Source organism: Portunus trituberculatus, chromosome 45, assembly GCF_017591435.1.
Source record: "Portunus trituberculatus isolate SZX2019 chromosome 45, ASM1759143v1, whole genome shotgun sequence".
Taxonomy (NCBI): domain Eukaryota; kingdom Metazoa; phylum Arthropoda; class Malacostraca; order Decapoda; family Portunidae; genus Portunus; species Portunus trituberculatus.
Window position 1 is genome coordinate 12,848,102 of NC_059299.1, and position 27,987 is coordinate 12,876,088.

Genomic DNA, 27,987 nt, shown 5'->3' on the forward strand with positions numbered 1-27,987 from the left:
ATATCTATGTGTTTTGCAAGTCTAGTAAACTTGGAACCATTCGAAGCTGTTTATTACCGCCCCACCGGGTTAAGTGTAGTTCATCCTGGGCCCAGTTTAGAGGGGGCAGGCCAGTGACGGTGTTTCACAGCTCGCCCCTGCAACAAATAGACTAAACTAGTAAGTTATTACTTACAATATATATATATATATATATATATATATATATATATATATATATATATATATATATATATATATATATATATATATATATATTTTTTTTTTTTTTTTTTTTTTTTTTTTTTCTTTTCTTTTCTTTTCACTCATGCAAGCAAAGAAGATTGCTTTAATTTACAGAGTGATACAAGGAATGCCTTCTTCTTTTGCAAAATGAGAACTCTCACCAATAACTACATGTGAGTACTCCACCACCACCACCACCACCACCACCATGGCACTGTCATGCACTGAGACAGTGTGCAAGATATCATTTGTGTTTATGGTTTAGGAGTTTAGATGAAGCTAGAAAATAAAAAGGTTAAAAGATATGACTAGAATTTTGTGGTATCCTTCATATTTCCAGCTTTGAACAAAGAACTACAATATAAATATACTAACATACAATACAACAGTTTGCACATCCAAATAAGGATTGCACAATTTCATTCATGCAAAAAAACAATATGCAACAATGACTTAAAATTGTGTTGAAAGCCCTTAGAAGGGAACAACCATACTTAAAGTTACTGAAATCATACTAAAGAACAAATGATTGGATAACAAAAGCTCACAATATTGAGTTCTTAAGCTTAAAATTAGTGTTACTAAAGCAACATTAATCGTTGGTTACAAAATATATAGGGTCTCCACAACTATAAGGTGAACAGATCTGATTACCATCTAGAGTAGGTAAACATGTTGTACCACTGAATTTCTGTAAAGTTGAACATAATCTACTTTATCCTCAAGAAAACATGCACTCCTACATTGTATTTCTGTACTGAAAACTGTAAAACTCAACTATTGTTAAACTAAATTTTTAGGTGGACATGAGTAATATCATGGAATAACTTATCACTTGCTTCACTGCCATCAATGTCCTAAATAGTGGAAGTCATGTGACGGTAAATAAATATGACTGAAGGAGTTGGTTCTGGAACCTTCCTTACACACTAAACCCATAAAGTTGTACCAGAAAGAAAAAACAACTTCATATAACCTTTCAAATGAACAGAATTAAGTACATATAGCATTTGGTTTCATCCCTTCAAGGAATATATATATAACAAAACCATTATAGTGTGCCTATACTGTGCCATGGCATTCCCAAACCAAGGAATTCCTTGATGAACTAAACCAATGGCAGGAAGACAAATACATTGATAATAAATATTAAAAGACAAAAAAAGCTGACAGCCAAACAGATCACAGTAAGGTCATGATTTTTAAGAGTTAAACTTGTATAATTTTCTCAACATTTACAAGCCCTAAAGTTTCCCTCACCATCAGATTCCAAAAGCCTTAACTAAGCATGTTTCAAGCCACATATCTACTGAGAGTTAAAGTCAATAACATTGTGTGGTGGGAAAGAAACTGACATTCATTCCTTCAGGTATGCAAACATGATCATTGGTCTGGGTACAAATCAAACCATCAGAACAGATTGAGACGTCACAACTGGAACCAAACTGATGCTGGACAACTTGCACAGGTACCTTGAATCACACTACCAAAAATCTTCTAAAGGCATATCTAAATCTCTATGCAACATTTGTTCATTGTACTGTTAATACTAGAAAAGCATCCATTAAAAGTCTACTATTTGTTTCCCTGAAAGATGTATCACGCAGTAAATATGAATGCGTGTCACCATTACCAGAATGAGAGTTGCACTGATGCATCACTAAGGCATTCTTGTCACTTGTGAAAGGAATACGGAAGATGAGTAATGACAAGAAAAAGGATGGGATGAAGGTTAAAGATGAAAGTAGAATGACAGGGGAGGAATGAAATAACATAACATATTTTAGTACATATGAGTAAACTTACGTACTTGCTTTTCTAAATAAAAGCCTGAAAATCTTTCAAACTAAGCCAAGGGTAGTGATGCTATTAAATCTAGTAAAATCCCATCATCTAATATTGCATTGGTAGCTTTTATATATATCACTAAAACCAACAGCTTAGTGTTTCAATGTTCCACTTTGATTGGTAAGCTGTGGTGGTCGTCATGAAGCTCCAAGTAACAGTGCAAGTAAATGCTCCTTTTAAAAATAGGAACATTTAATCTATTTTTTAGCTATTTTTTTATGAGATATCAAGTAAGAGGTTGAGATGTGACAAAATGAGAGGAATGATATATGCAAAGGATAAAGAAAGCAAGTGAATATATAGTTTTATAACTTTTCTAAGAAATAGGTATTATCACAAGTCTCTCATTACATTCATCTACAGTGTATCTTCTCCCCACCCCACACTGCTTCTCAGTAACAAAGGTAAGAATTGACACATTCATTCTGTACATCATCACTGCTATTAGCTGGAAGGCAATGTTTACAAGGAACTGTGTGACCACCACCTTATCCTGTGTGCTTGGGTACACCACTACAGCCAGGATGCACACCAAGGCACTGACAATGGCAAGCTGAACAGGAAAACCAACACTGCTGGTAACACTGGTGTGATAAGAATTGTGCATAAAGAAACCAAGCAGACTTTTGTGCAAACATCAAATTGCAAGAAAAATCTTTTCCATCACTATTGACTGATAAATTATTGAACTAAATAACTCTTAAATCAACAAATATAAATACATGAACTTTTAAACTTATATGTCCCTCAGCAAGACTGCATACATATTTGGTAAGTAGAGAATTATAACTAATTACATAAATATGTTTAATATCAATAAATTTCAATGAGATTCTCTTCAGACCAGACACACATCCTAAACAAATTACAGTGGAAAGATGAAAGCAATGCAATAGCCATTCACAGTTCCATACTAACACATATGAATGACTGATATGAAGTGAAACTGGCCTAGCTGATAACAGTCTTTGGGTCATCTCTGGTTACCTTACATAGCTGTTATCTTATGTCATTCTACATTGATATGAAACACTGTTAAGAGTCTAAGATGTGATACCTAGGATGGTGGACAGTGGGACTACTTTTTTTTTTTTTTAATGTATCTGGGAGATCATTCAATGGCAGCAAAATGGAAAATTGATTAGAAATAATAATAGTAATCTAAATAAGAAATAGTTTTTTTAAGCCAATGAAGCCCATTCATAAAGCCATTCCCAAAAGATTCAAATAAATGTTGATCATAAGAATGACTGGTGCACTGCACACTTGCAAAAATCCCTACAAATTCAGTATTTATGCCTTGCTGCATGAGGGAAGGTAAGAAGTAGACATACAGAATAAAAATGCATATTTTATGACCTTATAACGCCATGGAATAATAGTGATAAAAGTTAAAGACAAAGTCAAATAAGAAAATATACACAGAACTCTGCTAGAAATATGAATATACAAATAAACACCTATTAAGTATTAGTCTAACATATCACCTTTTCTTTTCTGGTAACATCACATAACAAGATGCTCCCACACTGTTTCTCCAGTCTTAATTGTATCTGATGTGCCTGTATCTGGCAGTGGAATACAATTCTTAGCCCTGAAACAGACTTGCATAGCTGCTAATCTTCTTGAATTTGATTTCATGCTAATCAACAGAATCATCCCAATGATTTAGGTTTTAGCCACTCAAATATGTTTGAGTAAAATCATTACCAAACAAACTTGTCATGGGTTATTTTAAGATAAAAAAAACTTGAAACTCACATGGTTGGACCTCTAGTCTAGATAATTATATTTCTGTCATGACAAAGTCTGAATGGAACTGTTGATCTGGCACAGAGATACTCATTAAGAGAACTTCACTTTGGCAAGAAAGCTTTCAGGAAGTGGGAAGACTGATGATCCTACAATGCTGCACATCATTCATTTTAATTTTTGCTGATAATGAATCTTGATTCATCTGGCCTCCTTAAGTAAGCACGTTTCATCCTCACTGGTATAATAAAACTTAGACTGAAATAGGTAATCTTCAGGGCCATAGTTCAACATCCTACACTTTGTATAATGTAACAATCAATCAAAAAGAAAAAAACAGAAATAAATAAATAAAGAAAGTAGCCAGCTGCCTAAATGAACACGCCAAATTTCTAGTCACACCTGTGAGACTTCACAACCTATTTATTGGAACTGTGAATAAGGTTATGCCTTGTCATTCCTGTCAAATACCTCTTGACTACACCACAATGTGATTCTATTCTTGACCAGACATCCTAGTTTTTTTTTTTTTTTTTTTAAATAAGTTTCATTTCCTCCACACATAAATATAATTCATCCAAGTATCTTATTGTAAAAGTTTCCGTGTAAACCTTGGAAACTCAACAACTTGCCTTTTCAGTATATACATCATCAGATGATAGGCTGACATATTTGATCTATTTGATGTATAGTACCTCACACCTTAGGTACAATTGCCCCATTCATTGATGTGATACAATATTTGACAAAATGCTACAGGCGAAAAGCAGTTATCTTGCAATAGCCTCTTGGCTTGCACAAGAATGTGAGGCACCATTGAATACTGTTACTTCTTAAATTCCTTGGCCCTTTATATCATTATGTACCAGACAACCACTGAGCTGGACCTTACCTATGACACACCAACAACCATACACACCAATCTTAAAAAAATATTATGCAGAAAAAGAGACAAAAGTGTTCAAATAATTGGATATAATGAAAGTCTGCTGGGAGGAGACAAGGAGAGGTATACTTCCATCTAGATTTCCTACTTTGTTTTGATATATTAAACTGTAACAATAACCTTGACCAGGAAAGCTATTTTACATTAAGCAGAACTAGAGGCAACTAAGTTACTTACAAGGAACCACTAAATTTATGCTAACATAAGATCATGAATACTGGATAAAAAATGAGAGAGAGAGAGAGAGAGAGAGAGAGAGAGAGAGAGAGAGAGAGAGAGAGAGAGAGAGAGAGAGAGAGAGAGAGAGAGAGAGAGAGAGAGAGAGAGAGAGAGAGAGAGAGAGAGAGAGAGAGAGATTGGGGGGGGGGGGAGTAGGACATGCTTGCCTCCCCTGTGTCTGACTTGCTGATTCTCTAATGTAATGTATGAACTGAACAATTTAAAGGATTAGTAAAATATGAATAAGCATACACTTTCTGTCAAGATTCTAAAACAGCTCCAACTAACAATTATGCATTCACGTGAACTGAAACACCAATAAACAAATAGACTAATCCATTAATTTGAATTGTTTTTTCGATCACATTGCAACAAATTTTAATATTGCATCAATTTTAAGTACACACTTGATACACAACTCAATTACCGTCAAATCATACTGCTAATACCTTCTATATCCAAGTGTGGAAAATTGACAAGCCTTGTTTCAAGTGATAGTCAACTAAAAGCAAGGAAGGAATGTTTTGGATAGGGAAAGGTGAAGACTCTTCTGCCAAGGCCACACCCTAAAGGAACACCCATGAAGGAAGTGAGGCATCACGGAATGACAGAAGGAATTAAAGTTGGGGACATCTGCCACTATGCCCTGCAGTAATACTAAATTCAGTCTAACCCGCAGCTCTCTTACTACAACAACTGCTAAGTGGGGTTGGGGTCAACTGGTTTTCATAAATGCAATTAAATTTGAAATCAACATCATAACATAATTAATCAATCCTCATTTACTTAAGAAAATTATAAATGTTCAACTCCACTTTAATTAAATTCATGAGCTTTTCAATCTGAATTTAATTAAAATTCATTACAACTGATATTCTTTTGAGTAGCCTAAATTTTTCCTAATATAAAATTGAAAGGAACAGAAAAAATGCTCTTGAATATATCATTAAAAGTACATGATATATAAAGAAAGCAACTTTCATATGACATGCTAAATACATCAAATCTAATTGTAAAAAGCTATAGAACTTCATAACAATGTTTGTTCTTAGTTGTAATATAATGACTGTGTGTATTGCAGTATATATAATGTAAATAATCATATAAATTCACTGACATCAGCTCCAATTTACTTTGATATATACAATTTTAATTAAATTCAGTTCTAATAATTGAGTTCAAATTGTATCTATTAAAGTACATTGCAGCTGATGTCAGTGAATTTACATGGTCATTTAGATTATATATACTGCAACTCACACAGTCATCATATTATTACAACTAAGAACAAACATTATGAAGTTCTATAGCTTTTTACAATTAGATATGATGTGGTTAGGTTCAATAAAAACTCAACACTTAAGTAACCCTAACCTTGCTGCTCAGTCCATACGAGTCTATACCAGCAAATTCACCTCAATTAGCTCATGTACCACTTCACCATGAATACATCTAATTACTAATTGAAATCAAAAGAACGTATATAGGTCTATGTTAAATCTGTGTCAGTTTCTATCACTAACTTGTGGCCAATAAACTTTCATTTATTATACTTTTATAACACTACTTACTTATGGTAATTCAAAGATAACTTGTGCTATACTTCATAAACCATAACTTAACTATTAGCATTTCCATGTATCATATATACTAAATTTATCACACCCTTCTTTGTGTCTTGTAATATCATTGCCAAGAGGGTCTGCAGCACCCAAAGCATCTCATACACACAGTCCAGATCTTTAGAACACTACACACACACACACACACACACACACACACACACACACACACACACACACACACACACACACACACACACATTTGATATCAACGTATTAAAGCATCTTTTGTGAGTGAATCATACAACATTCCTGCTTATTGGGATAAAATTTGGAGACAACCACCTTCTTTTACCACTGCAAAATATGAATGATGCCACCAAAGGGCATATCATGTGTAATCTTTACCAATGCTTGGAATCATTATGCTCAATGCACATACAGCTCTACACTAAATACTGATAACATCTTCCATAGAAATAACAGGTAAAAACAGTATGATAAAATTGGGACTCAGATAATAGAAACAAGTACATACATATCCTCATGACAAAACTTGCACAGCAAACTACTGCTTCTGTATGAAAATAGTTTCATCTTAATAAGCATCGCAATAGTCTATTATTCACAGAGAAAAAAGGTACAAGTCTGGCTATAGCCAACTCTATTTGCTCACTACAAGAGCCTTAAGGGTAACTCTGAACCCACTGCTAATCCAGCACAGACTCAAGCCATAAGGAGAGTAACTCCAAACCCACCCCTAACCCAGCACACTCACTTTTTGTCAGATGGGATGGCTGTGAAAAAAAAATTAAGAAACCAACTGCAATTCAAAACACTAACACCTTTGTTCCTATGGATATCACAGCCTGGACATGTTTCTTGATACAAACATGTTAGTATTTTCTAGCATAATACATACTACAGCAGGAGAGAAGGGAATGTCCTCCTTGGGAGTGGTTAAACCTTTGGAGACTCAACATCAGGATACAGGTCAAGCAGGGCCGAGGCTGAGCGTTCCAGTTCCCAGCTGTTGGCTTCTAACACTTCCTTACATTTGTCTTTATTGACAACTCCTAACCTGTGAAACACAAAACATTTCAATAAAAAATCTTTCATTATCTAATAATCCTCATGCTTTCCTCTACAAGTGAATCACAAAACTGTTTTTAAGTTCTTTCCCTGAATATTGTCTCTATTTGGTTAAAATCTTATTTTTGTTAGAATGCTCAGTTTTGGAAGAAAAGCAAGAACAGGGACAAAGAAACAAACACATTTGTACAAGCAAGTGCTGCAAGCCGACACCACAGTTTTGTAGCAGCAGGTAAACAAAAAGCACCAAACCTGACCTGTACAGTTTTTCCACCTTGAGGTACTGAACAGCCCCCAGGTAATCCCCACAGGCCACATGCAGGGCCTGCCGTGCTGCGGCCTCCGAGGTTCCCGGCACCACGGCAGTGATGCGGTACACTAGCGCCTCACCCTTGGCCCCCTTGCTCTCACCACTACCACCACCACCACACACCACCTGTAACTTACCATAAGCAACAAGCAGTCAGTCAAGCACAAGAATCAAGAAGAAATTGTGTAAAAAGAACTAGCAATGCACTTGGAAAATATATAATGTGAAAGACAAGTTATCGGATAAAAGAGCCAGAAAAAGAAAATACAAAATGTCACAGTGCTGGATGTCACCAAATGTCTAAATGATTGCCAGACTTAGTTACCAGAGCACACATCAGTATAAATACTAGACAACTCTTACCCAAGTGACATTAACTAAAGAGGAAAAATATCAAGTACTGTTGCCACACTTCTTGACACAAGAATAAAAGACAGTTTTCCTATAACTGAATACACAGTACTACTGCTCTTGTCTGCACAAAATATAATGAGAAGAGGACATCAAAACATCTACCAGGTATTTGATATATACATATGGTGATGCCTCGCGATAGTGGACAATGTGGGGGTGAGAGGCTGTCCGTTACCACAAATTGTCCGTTACTGAGAACGGTTTGTCTGTGAGACCCTTAAACACGCCTTCTCTTTTTAGTTAGTTTATTCTCTTTAAATAATGCACAGAATTTTTTTGATAATTTTATCTGTCTTATTCTACATTCATTGTTCAAATAAAAGAGTTCATTATTGTTTCAGAAGTGTACAGTAATAAAAATTGGTCTTACCAAGAATAGATGAATTAAAAGATATAGATTCCTGTTTCATGTAATGGCCAATTCCCATGTGGTCCAGTGGCATCTTTAACAAACATTTAATGGCTGCCTGAAGGACTTTGCTGAGATGACAAAGGAGGGGAGGAAAACAAGGAATCATCAGAGTCAGAGTAGACTACCTCCACACTATTGCCACCTATTCATAGGTCACAGGCTTGTCTTCTTTCTTGAACGCCACTCCACCTCCTTAACATGTCTCTTTCCTTCTTTCTCTCCTTGTTTTCTATGTAAAATAGTGTGTTCCCAAAATTACTTCTGAAATCCTTCTACCTTTTGTTCCATATCGCCATTGAGATAAAAACTAATGTGTGTTCTCTACAGAAAAGTGTTTCCCCATCCTAAACATGACATCTTAACAGGAAAGGGTGACACTACCACATGCTTGATGCCTTGCAGGATTGCACCTTATGCAGTCTTGCTATAGAGTACTGCCCTGCTGCAAAATTGCTATATGGCCACACTCACAGACAATCTATGGCAGTAATCTGCAACGTAAACAAGTACTTCTTGGAGAGAGAGAGAGAGAGAGAGAGAGAGAGAGAGAGAGAGAGAGAGAGAGAGAGAGAGAGAGAGAGAGAGAGAGAGAGAGAGAGAGAGAGAGAGATCAGGTGATGTTGTTTACAGTGCATTTGCTACTGCACTGATGAAACAATTTGCTCATTATGTTATCTACAAGAAGAAAACCTAGTCTACTTCATACTAAATTGTCCTAAGTCAAAAGAAAAAAGAAATTGAATTGTAGACCTCCAAAGACCGATAAATGAAGACAAAATCAAAGGATTGGAGAGTTTTTGTTTGTAGGTGTTTGCCGTCTGCACTTTAGTCAGCTACGTGTCTCTGTCTCTCTCTCTCTCTCTCTCTCTCTCTCTCTCTCTCTCTCTCTCTCAGTCTGGCAGTGTCATTATCCTCACTTCCCCAACAACAATCAAACAGAAATGCACAACTAGCATTTCACTTCGGCAGGCTGTAGGTCCAATTAGCCCGGGACCACAAATCACAATGAGTTTCAATCTGGTGACTCCCACAGGGAAGCAGTTGCCACTCTTCACTTTATTACAAGTTTTGTATATCACTGACAAAGAAAACAAGTGACAATGGTATCTAGCGTGCCTTTTTTAGGTTGTTTATCATGACGTGTATTCGTCTACATGGCCACTCAGAATCTATGGATTTGTGGGAAAAAAAGCTGCCATAATGGTAAAAAAAAATTGGTTAGATTAGGTCATTCCGTTATCACAAGGCACCACTGTATTATGAATTATCAACATCTATATGGAGCCATTATGACAATTTATTATCATTCAGTTGTATGTAGAATATGTTAGAATAAAAATAGATTAAAAATCAGGAAAAGAAGAATACTGAGTGGTGATAACAGAGTACCAAAACATACTCTATGTGCAATTGCAAAAGTCTACCAGTGAGTTTTCTAATACTAATACATTTTATGAATTATCAGCCTTTTTTTGTATAGCAATGACAAATGATTTTTGTTCTCAATGGAATAATAATATGGGATAGAAAATAGAGTAAGTAAACTAAGGAGCAATTTTGACAGTGTGATCAATTCTCCACTGAATCACCAATCCATTTGGTGCTCTGCAAACAAAGTGTGTAACTAATGCTGAGCAGATATTTCTTTTCCTCTGATTTTTTTATCTGTGACCTTTCACTCATTATTACTTCAAAACAATGAGAAAGTGAAAACTGTACCAAAAAATGCAAACAAGATAGAAGCAATTAAGAAAGTAGAATTGCTGCAAAAGCTGGACTGAGGTGCTTCTAGTATATGTATGTACAAAGAAGCACTGGGAGAAATTGAAATAACACTTTGCTAACAGTGATTCAAAGGAAGAAACAGATGTCCATATGGAAAACACTAAAATATGGAGAGAGTATAGGTGATGAATGAGTAATGACACACTGGTTTCAAGGGAGATGGAGTGATGGTATCGACATATTTGGCACAATGATTTAAATTAAGAGTCTGAATTAGAAAAATGGTGTTGAGTGTTAAGGTTATAGTGATAATGTTAAATGCAAGATGAAGATTTCAGAATTAGTGGCAGCAATGACAAGACGTTAATGTTAACACTTTCTACTCAGTAAGCAACATAGAGGTTCTTGAAAGCAAGCAGGTATTCCTATCTAACTAATCAATAATAGAATACAAGTATATTAATATTTTAATATTAAAAAAAAAATAATAAACTAACATTTTTCTCCAAAATATATTCATTAGAAACTCATACAAATATTATCAAACTTCTGTGACTGAAGTTTTTTTTATATATTATTGTGATTACCTAGAATGGTGAAAAGCAAATGTTCCTTACACGAGAATATGATCTGTAGCCATCTCTCTCCCTCTCTCTCTCTTTCTCTTTTTCTCTAATAAATAGAGTACATGTATAGTCTGCTATATAAAAAGGTAGTTAGTGAGCATCTTGTTAGAAACAGATGTGGAGATTCACTAACCTGGTTGTAGTTGACGGTGACTTGAGGGTTGAGGACAAGAGTTGGCTGTAATATGGTGCCTTGGGATGGGGATGACTCCTGAGTGGGCTGAGATGAATGAGGTATTCTGGACAGTGGTGGAAAATTGATGGAAGGACAAGAAGAGGCTGCTGTCTGTTGATTAAACTGTGCCATCTGTTGTTGTTGTTGTTGTTGTTGTTGTTGTTGTTGGTATTGGTGCTGCTGTTGGTGGTGGTGATTTTGCAGGTACTGGTGATGTTGCTGTTGGTGACTCTGGAGATAAAATTGTTGCTGTTGCTGTTGATTATGGAGGTACTGCTGCTGCTGCTGCTGTTGCTGATTGTGAAGGTACTGCTGTTGATGGTGAAGATACTGTTGCTTCTGCTGCCACTCATAACTCATCTGCATCCCTCCAGCTACATTACTCATGTTGGAGATGGCTGGTGTTGGCTTGCTACCCTCTACAGTGCCCCACAGCATCCCAGACAGCCTATGAGGTGCAAAGCCTCCTTGATGTGCTGCAAGCTGAGAAGACTGTACCATCATACCTGAGCTTCTTGATGGCTGGAGAGACTGAGTAGTAGGATTTTTGCGGAAATACTGACTGGTGTCAATGTTGTGGCTGGAGGCGAGACCAAGAGTGCGAGAGGAGCTGAGGACGTCCAAGTCTGAGAAGGCACTGTTGGTTATGGTGGTGGTGGTGGTGGTGGTGGTGGTGGTGGTGGTGGTGGTGGTGGTGGTGGTGGTGGTGGCGGCGGCGATGGTAGTAGTAGCAGTAGTAGAACTAGTAGGTGTTTGCTGCTGCATTGCAGTGCTGAAGTTTTGTCTTGAGCTAGACTGTCTGCTTGTGCTTGGCTGCTGAGGTGGTGGAAGGGCAGGAACTGTACCAGGCAAGGATGATATACTCTGTACATTGTTGACCTTCATGTTCCTGTCCATGAATGTGTTAGCTGAGGCTTGATCTTTCCCTAGTGTCTTTTCCAACTCAGCTATGAAGGATGGATCGAGTTTGGGAAGACTGGATGCTACAGTAGGTGTGAGTGGTGATGGCAGAGCTAGCTGGGGAGACAAAGCACTGCCTGACATGTGGAGAGTCACCTGGGCACCCTCTCTTGCTACACTAGGCAAGGCAACTTCTGGATACCTGTTTGGAACATTTCCAACAGACTGCCTGTTGCTCCAGTTGGATGAGGACAACACTAAAGATGATGACATTGAAGAGGAGAAAGAGGAGGAGGAGGAGGAGAGGAGACTGGGTTAGTAAAAGGGACCAGATCTCTTACAGGAGGCATATTAGAGCTCTGTGGTGCTGAATGAGACAATGTAGTGTTCATTTTTTCAGGCTGTGCTATATTAGTTATCCACATTTGACCAATCTGTTCACTTAACCTATCTTCATTTCTGCTTTCTGGAGTGCCTTGCCACTGCAGGTCTGTGGAGCAGTTAAGGGTTTTGGATGGCTTTGAGCTACAACGTGAAGAGCTCACCGACTTGCTGGCCAAGGAAGTGGTGGAGGCACTTGTCCCTAACGAGTGACTGGGTTCTGTCCTTCCTGAGGTCAAGTAGGATGCCCCTCCAGATGGCACATTTGGGCTGGGTGCTGGTCTATTTGTCTGGTAGTTACTTGAAACATTTACTGGAAGCCTGGTCTTATCCTCTGATACTGCACGAGTAAAACTGGTGGACCCAGAGTGTGGCTGGGAGGGGACATTCTGCTGAGAAATTCTGTTCACTGCTGAAGCCTGATCTGTAATTCCATCACTACTGCTCTTTTCCTCCTGAGATGTGTCTAGAGGAGGTTCGTCATAACACCTGACATGAGATGTGTCAAAGGGTCCTCACCAACATTAGTATAATAATCCTGCTTCTTGGCACTCTCCTTCATACCACTAACACCACCACTGCCAACTGGTTCTGTATTTTGGTACTGTGAGCTTACTTCATGGATGTTTTCTAGTGCATAATTCCCTCGAGAGTCATTCTGTTCATCATCCCAATCATCAGAGAAGTCAGAGTTATTGCTGAACTCATCCACATCCCCACCAGCAGAAACAGAGAAGTCAGGCTGTGGGAGCTCACTGTGCTCATGAAACACCTGATTTCTGGCCTCCTGAAGTTGGTTATACACCTGGTTTGGGAGAGGGCCACCTTGCTTCCTGTGACGGCTAGGAGACCAGTGAGATGACGTGTCGGGGTTTGCTGCAATGGCTGGGGAGCTGTTGGTCAGGTTCATATAGAGGCACTGGTTACCTTCTCCTCCTGCACAATGAAGATCAATGCCTTAATTTCAAATACATTTTTCAAGTGTTCACACTTGCTAGCATTATTTTCAAAAGACATGGGGGATAACTATAGTCAAACCACGCTCTGGAGTCACTTTGGGTGTGGACACTGCAGTAAATCCCCGGCTCGCCACTATGCCAAATCAGCCCCAACACACATCACTTTGTGTCATTCGTCACCTATTTACTAATTAGTCTTATGTTTTATTTCCCATTAAATACTTTTTTAGATTCAATAAGGGTTTGTAGTGTTATGAATGCACTAGTATTGTAATATAGATAATAACAATTAGTATACATACATAAATAGCACGACACGTGGCAACGCTATTTTGCGGGGTTGTCAGGTAGGTCTGGGAAGGCAGGCAGGTCAGGGGTCGGGGATTAAGGTGGGTCAGGGTCATTCATTCATCACCTGGCCACCCACCCAGCAAGATGGAAGGAAGCATCACGAATCGTGGTGGACCAATACACAGCCGAGAGAAGGAACTTATATACAATGTATATAACTACTTCCTAGAACCTTGACTTATACCTCAGTGGTGGTGTGGAAAATAAGTCGAAAGCAGAATAGGTATGTTATATTATTTAGAAGTTTTTTGGGAGTTTTCTTTACCCTTTTCTACAAAATTATGCAGAGAGAGAGAGAGAGAGAGAGAGAGAGAGAGAGAGAGAGAGAGAGAGAGAGAGAGAGAGAGAGAGAGAGAGAGAGAGAGAGAGAGAGAGAGAGAGAGAGAGAGAGAGGTGGTGGGGTGGTGTAGGATTAAAAGGGTCAGGCGATCTCTAATCCTTTTTAATTGCCATAGTACTGGGAGAGATTTGGCAACGCTGTAGCTGGGAAGTCCCCTTTTCCGACCCCACCCAAAGTGACTCCAGAGCGTGGTTTGACTATAGTTGGGTTTTCATAGGTGTTACTTTCCATTATGGCACAAAATCCTTGTTAAACTATCACTTAAATTATGATAATTCTTGAGAACTACAATAACATCTAGTTAAAATTGAGGTAAGACACAAAATTGTTAAATTGTTTTAAATTAATGACCTGAGACTTTGTGATAATAGCTTTAACCACTGCAGAAAGATCATCAATATTACAATACTGCCTTAGTCTATATTTTGATAGTAAAGAGAAATTCCCTTGAAATATCAACTTTTCTTTCTTTTCCAAACTGTCAGTAAAAATACTGAGATTGAAACTTTTACAAGAGTGGGCTGGGCACTCACTTGGGTCAATGTTGCAGTACTCTGGGAAGGCTGAGGACACTGGGTCATACAGGGAAGACAGGCTTCCTCTCAGCTGTCCATTAACTTCCCCTATACCACCTGGCCGAAGGTCTGTGAAGGAGTGGGACCTCTGGTGACCACTCTCTGAGAGGTCAATCAGGATCTCATCTCTGAGGAAATCAAAGTAACATTATAATCAATCAATACTAAGACATCACATATTACAGTAGCTATGAAAAGGTTTAGCGGTGTAACAGCCAGCTGCCTTAAAAAAAGAAGAGCAAGGAAACAAACTGGGTTGATAGTGAGCACAATAACCCCAGACAACAGGGATTGATGCTCTAGTTCCTGAAGCAACAACCACAGCTCAACTGTTGGTTGGACAAAGTTGTCTCATGTCCAAGAATCAAAGCTAGCAATTCTCACACCATGACTATCCAAATCTGTGCTCATCACTGAGTACAAAGTCAGAGATGACACAGAGGCCACACAGGGACCTGAGAGCCCCAATAGAGGATTACCGTGCCACTTCCTAAAACACGACTTCTGAAAATCCAAAGTTAAATTAAACTTGATACTCTTGACATTCACTCACAGGAACCAACCCATCTTTAAGAGAAAAATCACTGCTGCATCTGTAAATCCCCATCCCTTAGAGGAAAGAATGGCCATAGGCTAATGGTTAGAAGCTACCCAGGCCAGCATCAGCCTATGATGGAGTAAGTTAGAAATGGAAGAATATGAAAGATAGCATATGGTATGGTAGGAATCTCTTCAGCCAACTCACTTTACATGTACTGGAATATAAACCACTGACCTGCCCTTAGAGGCCTTCTTGGGGTTCTTCAGGGTTTGTGCACGAGGTGAATCTTCAGGGCCCTTTTCATTGACCAATCGGCCATAGTTGAACTGTCGCTGTTGTCCATGTCTGAGCCGCAGGGACTGAGGCTCTGTTGGGAGAGTGACTAAGGTAAGCATTTACTACTGAGAAATACACAATGGTAATCTCAAGAGTCTTCAAAGCTGTAGTACTGATTAGGGAGGTGGTGACATAGTGGATAAGGTGGTGTGCGTGGGATCAAGCAGATTCCAGGCATAGGTTCGAATCCCATCACATACTGCTTTGAAGCTATGCCATTTGTCGAGTGGTTTAAAGTTACCTACATGTCATCATGATACCCAAGTTCTAGGTGGTTACACCAAAGATGCGCTTGGGTGGTGATATGGCCCCTAATATGGGTACCACTATTAGTAAAATTGCCAGCGCCACTAATGGATGGAAGCTGAATAGCGCTACCCACATATACTCTTCAAGTATGCCTACAGGCATTATAGGCAAAAAAAACATAACAATAATAATAATAATAATAATAATAATAATAATAATAATAATAATAAAAATAATGATAATAATAACAATAACAATAATAATAATAATAACATTAATAATAATAACAATATTAATAATAATAATAATAATAATAATAATAATAATAATAATGATAATAACAACAACTGGACCCTCCTTTAGAACAACAACCTGGCAACAACAACAACAATAATAATAATAATAATAATAACAACAACAAAAGACACTAAAGAGAGGGCAAACAGTCTCCTCATTGTCAGTTTCAGTTGCAGTTCCCTATGCACATGAAATATACTGGCAGTACAGTATTCTTCCCACATGATCACAGCATACTTAATGAACAAATGGAATGCAAGAAGCAAAAACCCATAAATTCAGAAAGAATAGCAGTGCATATAAACACATAATCTAAGCACATGCCAAATTATAATTTTGATATGGTTAGCCTGATCAGAAACAGATAATTAAATACAAATACAGAAGTAAGAATATGTACCTAACACAACCTGTCTATCTATGCTAGGTTGGGGAGGCGGTGGCATAGTGGATAAAGTGGTGAGCATGGGATCGGGCAGATGTCCACACATAGGTTCAAATCCCACCACATACAGCCTTAAACACTTTGCCATTTGTCGAGTGGTTTAAAGTTACCTACATGTCACCATGATACCCAGACTCTAGGTGGTTACACCCAAGATGAGCTTCGGGGATGATATAAATAAAATTGCCTGCACCATTAATGGGCGGAAGCTGAACAGCGCTTCCAATACACTCTTCAAGTGTGCCTACAGGCGCTATAAGCCTTAACGTAAAAAAAAAAAAAAAAAAAAAAAAACTTAAAAGAGAATGAAAATAGAGATCAGGAAAATCTCAGTTCAATACCTCTAGCCAATTTATTTATCTTTAAACAGTGACAATATTCTTCCATTATGGGTAAAGAGTGTACAAGCAGACTGTCCCTCACTCCAGGATAACCAACAAGCTGGGAATGACTGAAGAGTTCAAGAGGGAAGGACATGAGTACTTGCCCAACACCAGCTTAACACACCACACCCAGCCACTTACTGTCTCTGCGTGAAGCAAAAGAGCCCATCTTGTCCTGGGGCTGCATGGGGTTGCCAAGGTACATGGGGTCAATGAAGGCTGGACTCCCCCATGTCTTGCCACGAATGCCTCCATGACCTGGACGAACAGATTAGATGCAATCAAGCACTGTATTCTTCATTCAGAGGTCAATGTAATGTATGTTGCATTCTTTCTAAGCTTTCCTACTTGCCTCCTTTATATGAATTTACTGAATATTTAAAGGAATAATAAAAAGTTAATGCAAATGTAAAATCAATTTCCCTGTTTGATTTATCACTTTTTTTTATCTTGTTTAGGAGTCGTCTGGTTATATAAAAATAATTTCTAAACAGAAAAATGTACCCTATTATCAATTACAAGACTACAGTTACCATTTATACCCTCAAAAGCTGGTTATAACAAATGAGTTCCTATCTGTTTCTTTTGGCATGCTAGTTCAAGAAATCATTAATAGCCAAAGCATGTAAAAAGACTATAACACCATGACAAAAGGAATCTTTGCAGTACGATAAGTAGCCATTAATTTCTATCAATTCACATGTGTTTTGATTTATCTGTCTCCCATTCTTTCTCTCTACTCAGTATTCATTTCTGTTCCCATACCATAATTTTTGCCACTGTGTTCCTCCTCTCTTCATTCCCTACATCACTAAACTATTTACATATACAGTGGTACCTCGACACACGAATTTAATTCGTTTCCTTGATGATCATTATATATAAAAAAAATTGTATATCAAATAAATTTTCCATAAAAATTAATGGAAATAGAATTAATTCATTCTTGTGAAACTAATTTACCCCCCAAAAAAATTAACATGATTTAAATACCAAACAAATATAGATTTAATATAAGATAAATACAATGTTTATTGTATGCATGATATAAATGTACTATATTGCCAAAAATAACAACTCAAACCACAAAACTCGGGACACGTCGATAAATGTTCATCACGCAAGACTATGGGGCATGTCGATAGACGTTTAGGCTTTTTATAGCTATATTTTGGCTAATTTCTTCCCATTTTCTTTGCTTGTGAGCTGGCAACACTCATCAGGAGTAAACATATGCTATACGTCACTGTGTCACCAACTCCCACGATGGATGATGGGAGCGATAGTGAGTCTTGAGTTCACAAAACTGAAGAAAAAATACACTGAGGAGCACAGACACATACATGCACAAAGGATGAACAATGATACACAACGCGGGCTGAATGTTCGGGTGGACATGGGTTGCCAAGCAATCGCTGCGCCACCTACCGATGGCAACTTGTATCTTAAAAATATCTTCATATTTTGAGGCATAAATTATATGAAATTTTTTGTCATATATAAAAAAAATTGTATGTTGGAGTGCTCGTATCTCGAGGTACAGTAATACTCCGCTTAACGAACGTTCGTCTAACGAATTTCCGGTTTAATGTACTATATAAAGTTAGACCAAAAAGTCCGCATAACGTACAACCACATCCGTTTTAGTGAATTTTCTGGGTTTGAATTTGCCAGGTGAGGAACTGAACGAGGCAGCTTCGCTGTGATTGTCTGGCTCCCCGCCTGTCTCTAGTGCTCCTGGAGCTGGATCCAAGATTCTTTAACCTCAGAGCAACCTCCTGCCATGAAATGGCTTCCATGAACACTTGAAGGGACGGTGACGAGGTTGCTCTGAGGTTGCTGGGAACACCACCTCTGGAGGTGATGTTACTGTCTTATATATGCATTTATGTTCACAAAACAACATTTCTATTAGCTTTTTACAAACCTTGCCCCCAAGAAAGGATTGTTTTGTAATGCATAAAGTGAAATCTTACATGGAATACCAAAAAAATAAAGCAGAGATGATGGGATCGGCCACAGATGGCGGAGACTCCGGCGACTTGGCCGCTTCTTCTTCTTCTTGTGACCTTTTTAGCTTTGCATGTTGTCTTTCACCACGATATTACATTTGTTTCCACTCCTCTATTGCCTGCTATAATGGATATCATATGTTAGTATTCATATATGCTCATGCCATGAGGATAACCTGGACTCCGTCACAGTGAGTGATAGTGAATTACTAGTGAAATACGGTATTTCATTAGTAATTTATCTCTGCTTTATTTTTTGGTATTTCATGTAAGATTTCACTTTATGCATTACAAAACAATTCTTTCTTGGGGGCAAGGTTTGTAAAAAGCTAATAGAAATATACATATACAGTAAGGTTCCGGGTTACGTCGGTCTCGAGTTATGTCAAACTCGTAGTTACGTCAGTCCACTATAAGGCAATTTAAGATTAAAAAAATTGAAAATTTATAAATCGTAAAGCGCAGGATTTATTGTTATTGTTGTCTGCCAGGCGTCACTAGTGGTTACCCGCCACACCGCCCACCTCAAGATGTATTATACTTAGTCTAATACAATCTTGGCCCGCCTCACGCTTGAATACAATAACACCCTGCCTCAGTTCCACCACACTGTCGCCCCTGACAAGTGTTATCCTACTTCTGCGTTTACTGACTCAAGTTCTTAGTATCTTGCTCAATGGCACCAAAGAAAAAACTCCTTAGTGACAGCAGTGATGCTAAGAAAAGGAAAACCATTACGCTACAAGAAAAAGAGGACATAATTAAAATACATGAGAAGGGAGGCAGCAGCTGTGTGTGAGGGAGGGAAGAAGAAAATGGGAACCCCGTTACCATGACAACGGGAGGTTGACGACCTTGAGGGCTCGCGCACCCATCACAACAATAACAACTCCGGAGCCTTCGCCTGGGCCACACGACACTCGCAGCTCACTTGCACCGTCTGTGCCTGTCTGCTGATCCCTATTGCCCTTTCCTATTGCATTTCCTGCTCCACTGCCCACGCTTCTACTCCCACCGCACTGCACTACGCCTCCAGCTGTCCGCCCTGGGCGTCACAACATTCGACCTGCCCACCCTCCTGGCGGCCTCAAGGCGTCCACCCCTCTCGGTAACCTGCAGCCCTTCGCGTTTGCGGCCCTAATCAACAACAAAAACAAGCTTGTGTTTCATATTCCTACACAGTTGTAAATAATATAACAATATAACCTTTTACTTACCTGAATGACCATAAACAATGATTGCTTGAAAACTCGATAATATGCTTTGAAATGTACAGAAACTCGAGTTACGTACATAATCAACTTATGTCATGTTTCAGGAAGGTAACTCTGACGTAAACCGAGACCTTACTGTATATATATTTTTTTTAACCCATGTGGTATGTTGGGGACCAGCCCAGAATGCATCCCCCCTATTTCCATTATTTCCTATGGGAAAATTACGTCCGCTTAACGAATTTCCACTCTACGAACAGCTTTGACACCCCCTATCCTGTTCGCTAAGCGGAATATTACTGTATTACTGTATCACAACTCTCTCTCTCTCTCTACCTGTGTGAATGAAGGAATGGTCCAGAGGCTTGCTGATGTCCTGGTTGGCAAGTGGTCTCCGTGGATTTGTTATGCAGCGTGGAAACTTGCCAATACAGAAGGTCCTTTGGTTCTGGCCCTTCCACCAGTAGTCCTCCGCTCTGTCAAAACATTACAACACATGTCACACTGCACCACTTGTCCTGTCCTGCTTTGGCTGTTGCATCATGACTCACACAACTATGCCCTTGAAAAATAATTTTTACCATGGGACAAGTAATTCCATAAACTTTTGGTTGTAATAAGGAAATTAAGTATTCTGCTATTCCCTGACAATACATGGTTTATAATTCTTAAACTACAAAGAAATAAAATAACAGTCCTTTCAGACTATGAATATATATTCACATTCACAAATAAAAAATTCTAAAAAATTATCAGTCAGGAACTACAACATAAAATAAAGAAAAATGAAAGTCTATATTGATCCTTTTTCCTGAAATTTAGATCTACCAGAAGGTTTTAAGAAATGAAATGCAATCATAAATCAAGATTATAAAAAATAAATAGACAAAATAAATAAAGTAATAAATAAAAAATACAATGCTTAATAAGACATTCATTGAACAAATGACTACTGACTCACCTTCCATCAATAACAGCAACAACATCATTGACCTGCACACCCAGGCCACCCTCCTCCTCCCACACCTGCACCACCTTCAGTGTGTCTGGCATGATGGCAGACACCCGCTGGTACACCTGGCCAAAGGTTGGTCTTGATGACGGGTCCTGCGCCCAGCACTGGAAAGGGTAGTGCTCCTTGGTTAGTTAAGTGTGGGTCTGTGGCTCACCAAGAAGGGTTTCTTTAAGTGTAGAAGTCTGTAGTATGTATGTTGGTGTCTGACTTTAAATATAGATCATCAGCTCCTGTCTTACAACAAAAAAGCACAAATTTCAAGAGTCACTGACTCTCACTATTCATACTACAAGAGGTGAAACAGAGTAAATAAATAAGCATAAGAAAAGAAACACAGAAAATTAAAGAAAATCAAACTGACCTCCAGAAGCAAGGTATAGATGTCAGCAGGGCAGGCAGCAGGGCAGGTGAGGCGCTCCCCTTCCTGGTCAATCTTCCTCAGTATCTGCTGTCCATTGAGCCCTGCCCATGGGTCCTCACCAAAGGAAAACATCTCCCACAGTGTCACCCCATACATCCATACATCTGAAAGCACACACACACTATAAATGAGCCTTTTGTAACTCAGTCTAATAATTCTAACATCAATAATTCTTTTCACACACCGTTCTTTAATCTGCATACATCAATCAGTCCAACAGAGAGAGAGAGAGAGAGAGAGAGAGAGAGAGAGAGAGAGAGAGAGAGAGAGAGAGAGAGAGAGAGAGAGAGAGAGAGAGAGAGAGAGAAAAACTTTATTCTCAGTTGTAGAGTTTTCTTGCCTCTACCATCATCAGTCCTCTCTCTGTCTAATTTCTACCCACACCTCACTTTTTATTGAGAATTAATATTTACTCAACAATAAGTGTCCTTTTAATGCTAAAAATAGTATATATATATATATATATATATATATATATATATATATATATATATATATATATATATATATATATATATATATATATATATTCAATTAGCTCATGAATGGTGAAAGTGTAGTGCAAAATGTAGTGCTGGCCAATAATCTTAATAAGATGATGATCTTGCACTTTTACCAATGAAACAAGATAAATAACAGTGGTCCTAATGGCTCTGGCATTAATCAATCACATTCAGATGAGGACACCTGAACACATACACACTTACCTGAGGCATGTGAGAAATGCTTGCTCTTAAGGGACTCAGGAGCGCACCATGGGAACGGGACCTTCTTCTGCTCACTCATGACATAACAATCCTCCTGCTGGGGCAGTGCTCGCATCAAGCCAAAGTCACCAATCTTCAGCTGTCAGAGGAAAATATCATACATTCACAGATGGCCCAGTACAATGATACTTTGAAGGGATTAAAAACAAGTAGAACTAATGAACTGGATAATAACAAGTAGAACTACCAAACTGGATAAAATTTGCTTTATTACAAACATTATACATTTCTTGTAACAGTTAACAGTATAATGTTTGTGAAGCAAATGTAGTCCTGTTAGTTCTATTTCTTGTTAATCCCTTCAATGCATCATCTCTCTCTCTCTCTCTCTTTTGCTCTTCCCTTCCTTTCCCTTGTTCCTTATCTCTGACAGATAAGGAGGAAGGGAGGTGACAGAGAGGAAGGTGATGGTGGTTGTGGTTCTCTTTAGTCAGCTTCAGTCACTTTTCAAAATTAAAAGTGAATGGCAGGTATATTCTACACCTCATTACACTTCCCAGACAGCAAGCTCACCTTATCCACTGAGGCCATGAGAACGTTCCGAGCAGCCAGGTCACGGTGTATAAAGCGCCGGCTCTCCAGATACTTCATCCCATTGGCTATTTGTACAGAGTAGTTACACAGAGCTGTAGGGAAGGAGAAATTATCCATCTTATTTCATGAAAAGAGAAATACCCAAAACACCTTCATAAATCTGTCAAGAACAGTAGAAACAATGTAGTATGGAAGCATGATGGAACTTAATACAAGTAGGAAGTTTATACAAAATCTATCATGAGCAATCAGGAGTAGTAATGATGACACCACTGATTTGGTCTGAAGAAATGTAGTGAATCATGCCACAACAAAGATATCTTGTAATGGGAGTAGTCATGTTATGAAAAAGTTTGATGAAATGCTGCCATGGCAAAGTCATCTTGTAATACAAGAGATACTATGGGTGTCATGAATGACAGCTTGATGATAAGAGAAGGCAGCTATAAGACTGATGGGAGAAAATTCACTGAGGGAGACGCATGGCTGAGTAGCTTAGGAATGAAAGATAAAATGCATGAAAGGACACGAAGAGACAGTAATCAATAACAAATTAATGAGGGAATGAAAAGAGAAGAGGGAAAACAGAAGAATAATGTGATTGAGTAGGCAGATAAAAAAAGTAATGAATAAGGACGAAACATAAGATTTTAATAAAAAAAATATATAGAATGAGATTAGATGGTTAGTTGACTGACTGACCAATTGATTGATTAAGTGAATGACTGAATGATTGATGGATTGATTCTGAGTCTAAAGTGCTGCAACAACAGGATCACTAGGTAGTGGCAGAAGAGAGTGACTGAGTAGAGATGGGACAGCTTCTTTGACTCACTCAAGACTGAGACGTGGCAAAGCTGTTTGCGGAGGTAGTCGAGGAGTGAGCCAAGAGGTGCCAGCTCTGTCACCATCATCAGAGGGTTGGAAAGGACAATACCAAACAGTCTGTTGGTAAGACAAATATCAAGGTTTCATATAAATTCAAGAGTTTTAAAGTCACATCCTTCTATGAGGAAATTTTGTTTCAACTCATAATTCACAGTTTTATATGGTGAAACTGTTCTTTACATTCATTGTATTATTAAACTATCAATCTATCTATATACCAGACCAGTAATCCCCACACAAGGTGGCTAAGACAAGCCACCACACACTCACCGACACATTATTCACACTTTTAATGCTATTACAAACCATAGGAAAGGAATGATCAATAGAAATGAGAAATCAGTCAATATACAGGAATTACAGTGAATATCTCACTTAAAGCTGACAATCTGATGATTAACTAAAATTTGAATAGTTAAAAAGCAGTGAAATCTCAAATAATATCTTACCCAAAGTCATAAACTGTGAACTACACATCATTCCATAACTACCTCAACCATGGAACCACTCACTGGATTGACAAACATCTCACAACGAAGTGTCAGTTAGTTCTGGCAACACTCACAGGATAAGGTTGGAGTGGGACAGCTGATGCATGGCCTGCACCTCCTTGATGAAGTCGTCTAGTGTCCCTGGCACATGGAGGACATCTTGCTTCAGTATCTTCACCGCAACCTATCATCACACCAGGAACAGTTAGCACGAAACTAATCTCAATAAATAATTGTTTCTCTATATAACTCTAAACAACTTACAGCTTGCTGGACTCAACACAAGATTTTCCCTGTTTTCTGACTACTAACATATTTTGTGCACCTCAGCTTATCATCTGAAGTAATTCAAATTCTTGTAATAATTTAGAAAGACAATAAAAAGTGGATGCAAGACATAAAACACACATCAATCATAACACAATATCTGTGACATTCTTTAATATGCAATACTTTCCTCAAGCCCTCAGACACATACCTCCTTCATTTGGCCTCCTGAACCTGTCCACTGAGCCTTCTTAACAACCCCGAAGCTGCCATCTCCAATCTTCTGGCCCAAAGTAAGTTCCTGCCACACACAATAGTATCATTACTACCCATATAAGTCATCCCTATCAACATGATCAGCACTGTTTCAGAAGAAATGTTATAAATTTACATACGTAAGTAAGCTCCAGTCATGCATTACAGTTTAGCAAAATTTGTTAAATTTTCATTGAAGTTACATATTGACAGACTGGATATAAATATCTTAAGGCACCACATCATCAATATACATATGGCATCAATCTATCTGAAGGTTTCATTATGAACTGTTCGCCACATCTTTTTATATTATTTCTATATTATGAAGTGGGTATCTTCCAGGGTACGAAACTGTGATATAAAAGCCAAATGACACATTTTATTTTGTATTCTTTAAAAAACTGTTGTGAACTAATTACATTTTAACATTCAGAAGGAGATTTCATCACTGGCTTCACTCACCTGTTCAGGAATGAGGCAGGTGAGGCCTAGTGTGTGTGAGTCATCTGATGCAGCAGATGCCTTGGTTTTTCCCTGACTGGAAGAGCCCGTGGTGGAGGGAAGGATCCGGGACACCAAGCTCTTCATCCATGCTGCAGTGCGTCGCTTCTTGACTGCCTCCAGTAAGCGACGGGCAGCAGGCTTGCCAAGGCCAATGCGCTCAAGGTCCTCCAGCTGGACATATTCAAAGTGGCTGAGTCGCGTCACCTGTGAAGAAGGTGCGGCAGTGAACATTAGGGATTAAGGTGAAACAATTACTGCATTAATGATGATATAAAACACATTCATACTTAATGATTTTGGGAAGAATAATTGCTGCCACAATGAATGCAAGATAAACTTTTATATCTAATGTGCTTTTCAAATACACTAATCTTTATAACCATAAATGTGGTGCATGACACTGATAGCTTACTTAAATCTTCCTTATATCAAACCATGCAGGATTTTAATTCCTTTTCACCTATGTGTTCTTCAATCTTACATTCATCTTTATATATAATGCCAAAATACATCAACAATATCAATGTGAAGCAAAAGCCACAACCCCTGAGCAACCCAGCCAGACACTCACCTGAAGATCATCCCTAACACGAGTGAAGAACTGACCAAGCTGCACCTCCACCAGGATGCTCCGCACAGCCTCCAACTCATCCCCCTCCACATCCCCCATCACATGAAGCTACAGCTGCCAACACAAATCATTGTCACATTAATCAAATATGTAGCAGTGAAACAGAAGATTTGTAATTTTGTATTTCTTAATAAATATTTGTCATAGAATCCTCTTTAATAATAACAGAAGGATATATCTTTTCAATGTTATCTTTTTGTTTACATGAATATATTTCATTATTCTTGAGGACTACTAATTCAAACAATCAGCCTCAGACAACTTTACAATCTTCTCTTGATCCTCCTATAATAAATTGGTGAGGAACATTCTGAAAAATATTCAACACCACTTAATAATCTCCAAACGAACACACTGCATCTCCTGAGAGACTATTAAGATGTCGAAAGCAATGATCTTATAGACCATCCTAGTACACCCTGGAAGCCAGTAATTGCCTTGTCAGTATAATGCAAGTTATAAACATAATACAAGCTTGAAAAAAAATATATAAATAAATAAAAATAATAATACAAAATAAATAAATTAATAAACAAAAAACTGGGAGAATCTTCAGATGTGCATAGTCTATTTGCAATACAGAATGCAGACAATATGGTGGAGAGTGTCTCACCCAGTAAGCACACAGCCGAGCCTCTCCTGAGCTGTATGCTGACTGGCAAAGCATCCAGACACACAATAAAGGGATGAGTTGTGTTGCATGGAGGACTTGTCTTTGATATGAGAACATTGAGAACAATCTAGAATCTCTGTACATACATCTGTACAAGCTGCACAAATTCACAAATCAAGAAGCACAACCTAAACACCGTTCCTCGGACTTCCTCAAGTATTCGCCAAACACACAAGGTCCCTCATGGCAGTACCATAGTGAGAGATAAGTTTACATGGGGTGAAACCTGAAAATGTTCCCCCAAAAAGTAATAAAAATGTAAGATTGGGTATAATAGACTTGTTAATTATGTAAACATATATATTGCTACAAATATATGAATTTTAAATCAAAATTTTGTGTGCCTCAATTTTACACCCTAAAATAAGTCTAAACATCAACACTCCAAGTAATCTGCCCAGGGCATATGCCCTGCTCACCCCCCTATCACTACGCCACTACCTTACAGCTACTTTGGCTCTTGTCTCTCCATCCCCTCACTTTCAATCTTGTTTCCAATGCAAATAAAGGGTCTGTGCTTTATTGATTGGGTAAAAATTTATTTGTCAAACATGGTCATTTGTCTTCTTAGACTTTTTGACTTGAAATCATGAGAGAGCTGTTTGTTGTAATTTCACTCTCATGGCTACTCACCATTCTATCCTCACATCTCAGACACCTTTGTTTACATTAATCTGGAAGGAATTAAGTAGAGCTGTAAATTTATCAATATCCACTAGCAATACTGCCCGTTCCGAAGTGATGGGACGGTATGAAGACAGAAAGAAGTGAGGTAAACAATGAACAAGAACATCACACTTTACGGGGTAAACTGTTACACACTTACTTCATGAATTAAAGGCAGAATCTCACATAAAACGTTAGCCTTGACGGTTGGTCCTATTTCCCATTATAACCAATCACATAACGCCGATAGAATGACTTCCGTTACCCTGCCTATCTGGGTAAGCAGCACAGTTTCCTGTCTCCTGCTGCAACAAGACAAATTTCCCACACGCCTCCTTAAGAAACTGTACGTGTCGATGGCAATACTGGCGTTCTGCACAGTTTGGCACACACTTCCCCATCAACACAAGGTGCCATAGATCACTCCCCACCTCTATAAGTAGTTCTGGAGAGTGACGGCGGGACGAGGGATGACAACTGTGGGAAAATATAAACATGTAAACAAACCTTGCCCACCTCCTGCAGTACTGCCAACTTCGCACTTCACCATAACACGTCCTACAACTTTTTACATCATATTGAT

General features: G+C 38.4%; 1 protein-coding gene across 1 annotated transcript; it reads right to left on the reverse strand.

The window, feature by feature from the left end:
• Positions 1-539: 539 nt before the first annotated feature.
• Positions 540-27,827, reverse strand: LOC123519403. Its single transcript, XM_045280683.1, has 19 exons — positions 27,565-27,827; positions 26,006-26,119; positions 25,393-25,638; positions 24,884-24,973; positions 24,480-24,589; positions 23,862-23,971; positions 23,006-23,118; positions 22,433-22,571; positions 21,666-21,829; positions 21,251-21,408; positions 20,626-20,765; positions 17,205-17,321; positions 15,588-15,720; positions 14,771-14,940; positions 13,057-13,523; positions 12,654-12,961; positions 11,265-12,516; positions 7,902-8,080; positions 540-7,633 (listed from the first exon to the last, which is right to left on the reverse strand). The coding sequence occupies exons 2-19, from the start codon at positions 26,102-26,104 to the stop codon at positions 7,513-7,515; spliced, it is 4,116 nt and encodes a 1,371-aa protein (XP_045136618.1). The 5' UTR covers positions 26,105-26,119; positions 27,565-27,827; the 3' UTR covers positions 540-7,512.
• Positions 27,828-27,987: the final 160 nt, after the last annotated feature.

What these genes read in the sequence shown, in the direction of transcription:
- LOC123519403 (XM_045280683.1), bottom strand. Translation starts at nt 26,104, where the DNA reads ATGGGGGATGTGGAGGGGGATGAGTTGGAGGCTGTGCGGAGCATCCTG. An exon ending in CCTGCCTCATTCCTGAACAG is followed by an intron (nt 24,974 to 25,392) that starts GTGAGTGAAGCC and finishes TGTGTGTGGCAG; the next exon opens with GAACTTACTTTGGGCCAGAA. An exon ending in TTTTGCTTCACGCAGAGACA is followed by an intron (nt 15,721 to 17,204) that starts GTAAGTGGCTGG and finishes CTCTCCCAACAG; the next exon opens with AGCCTCAGTCCCTGCGGCTC.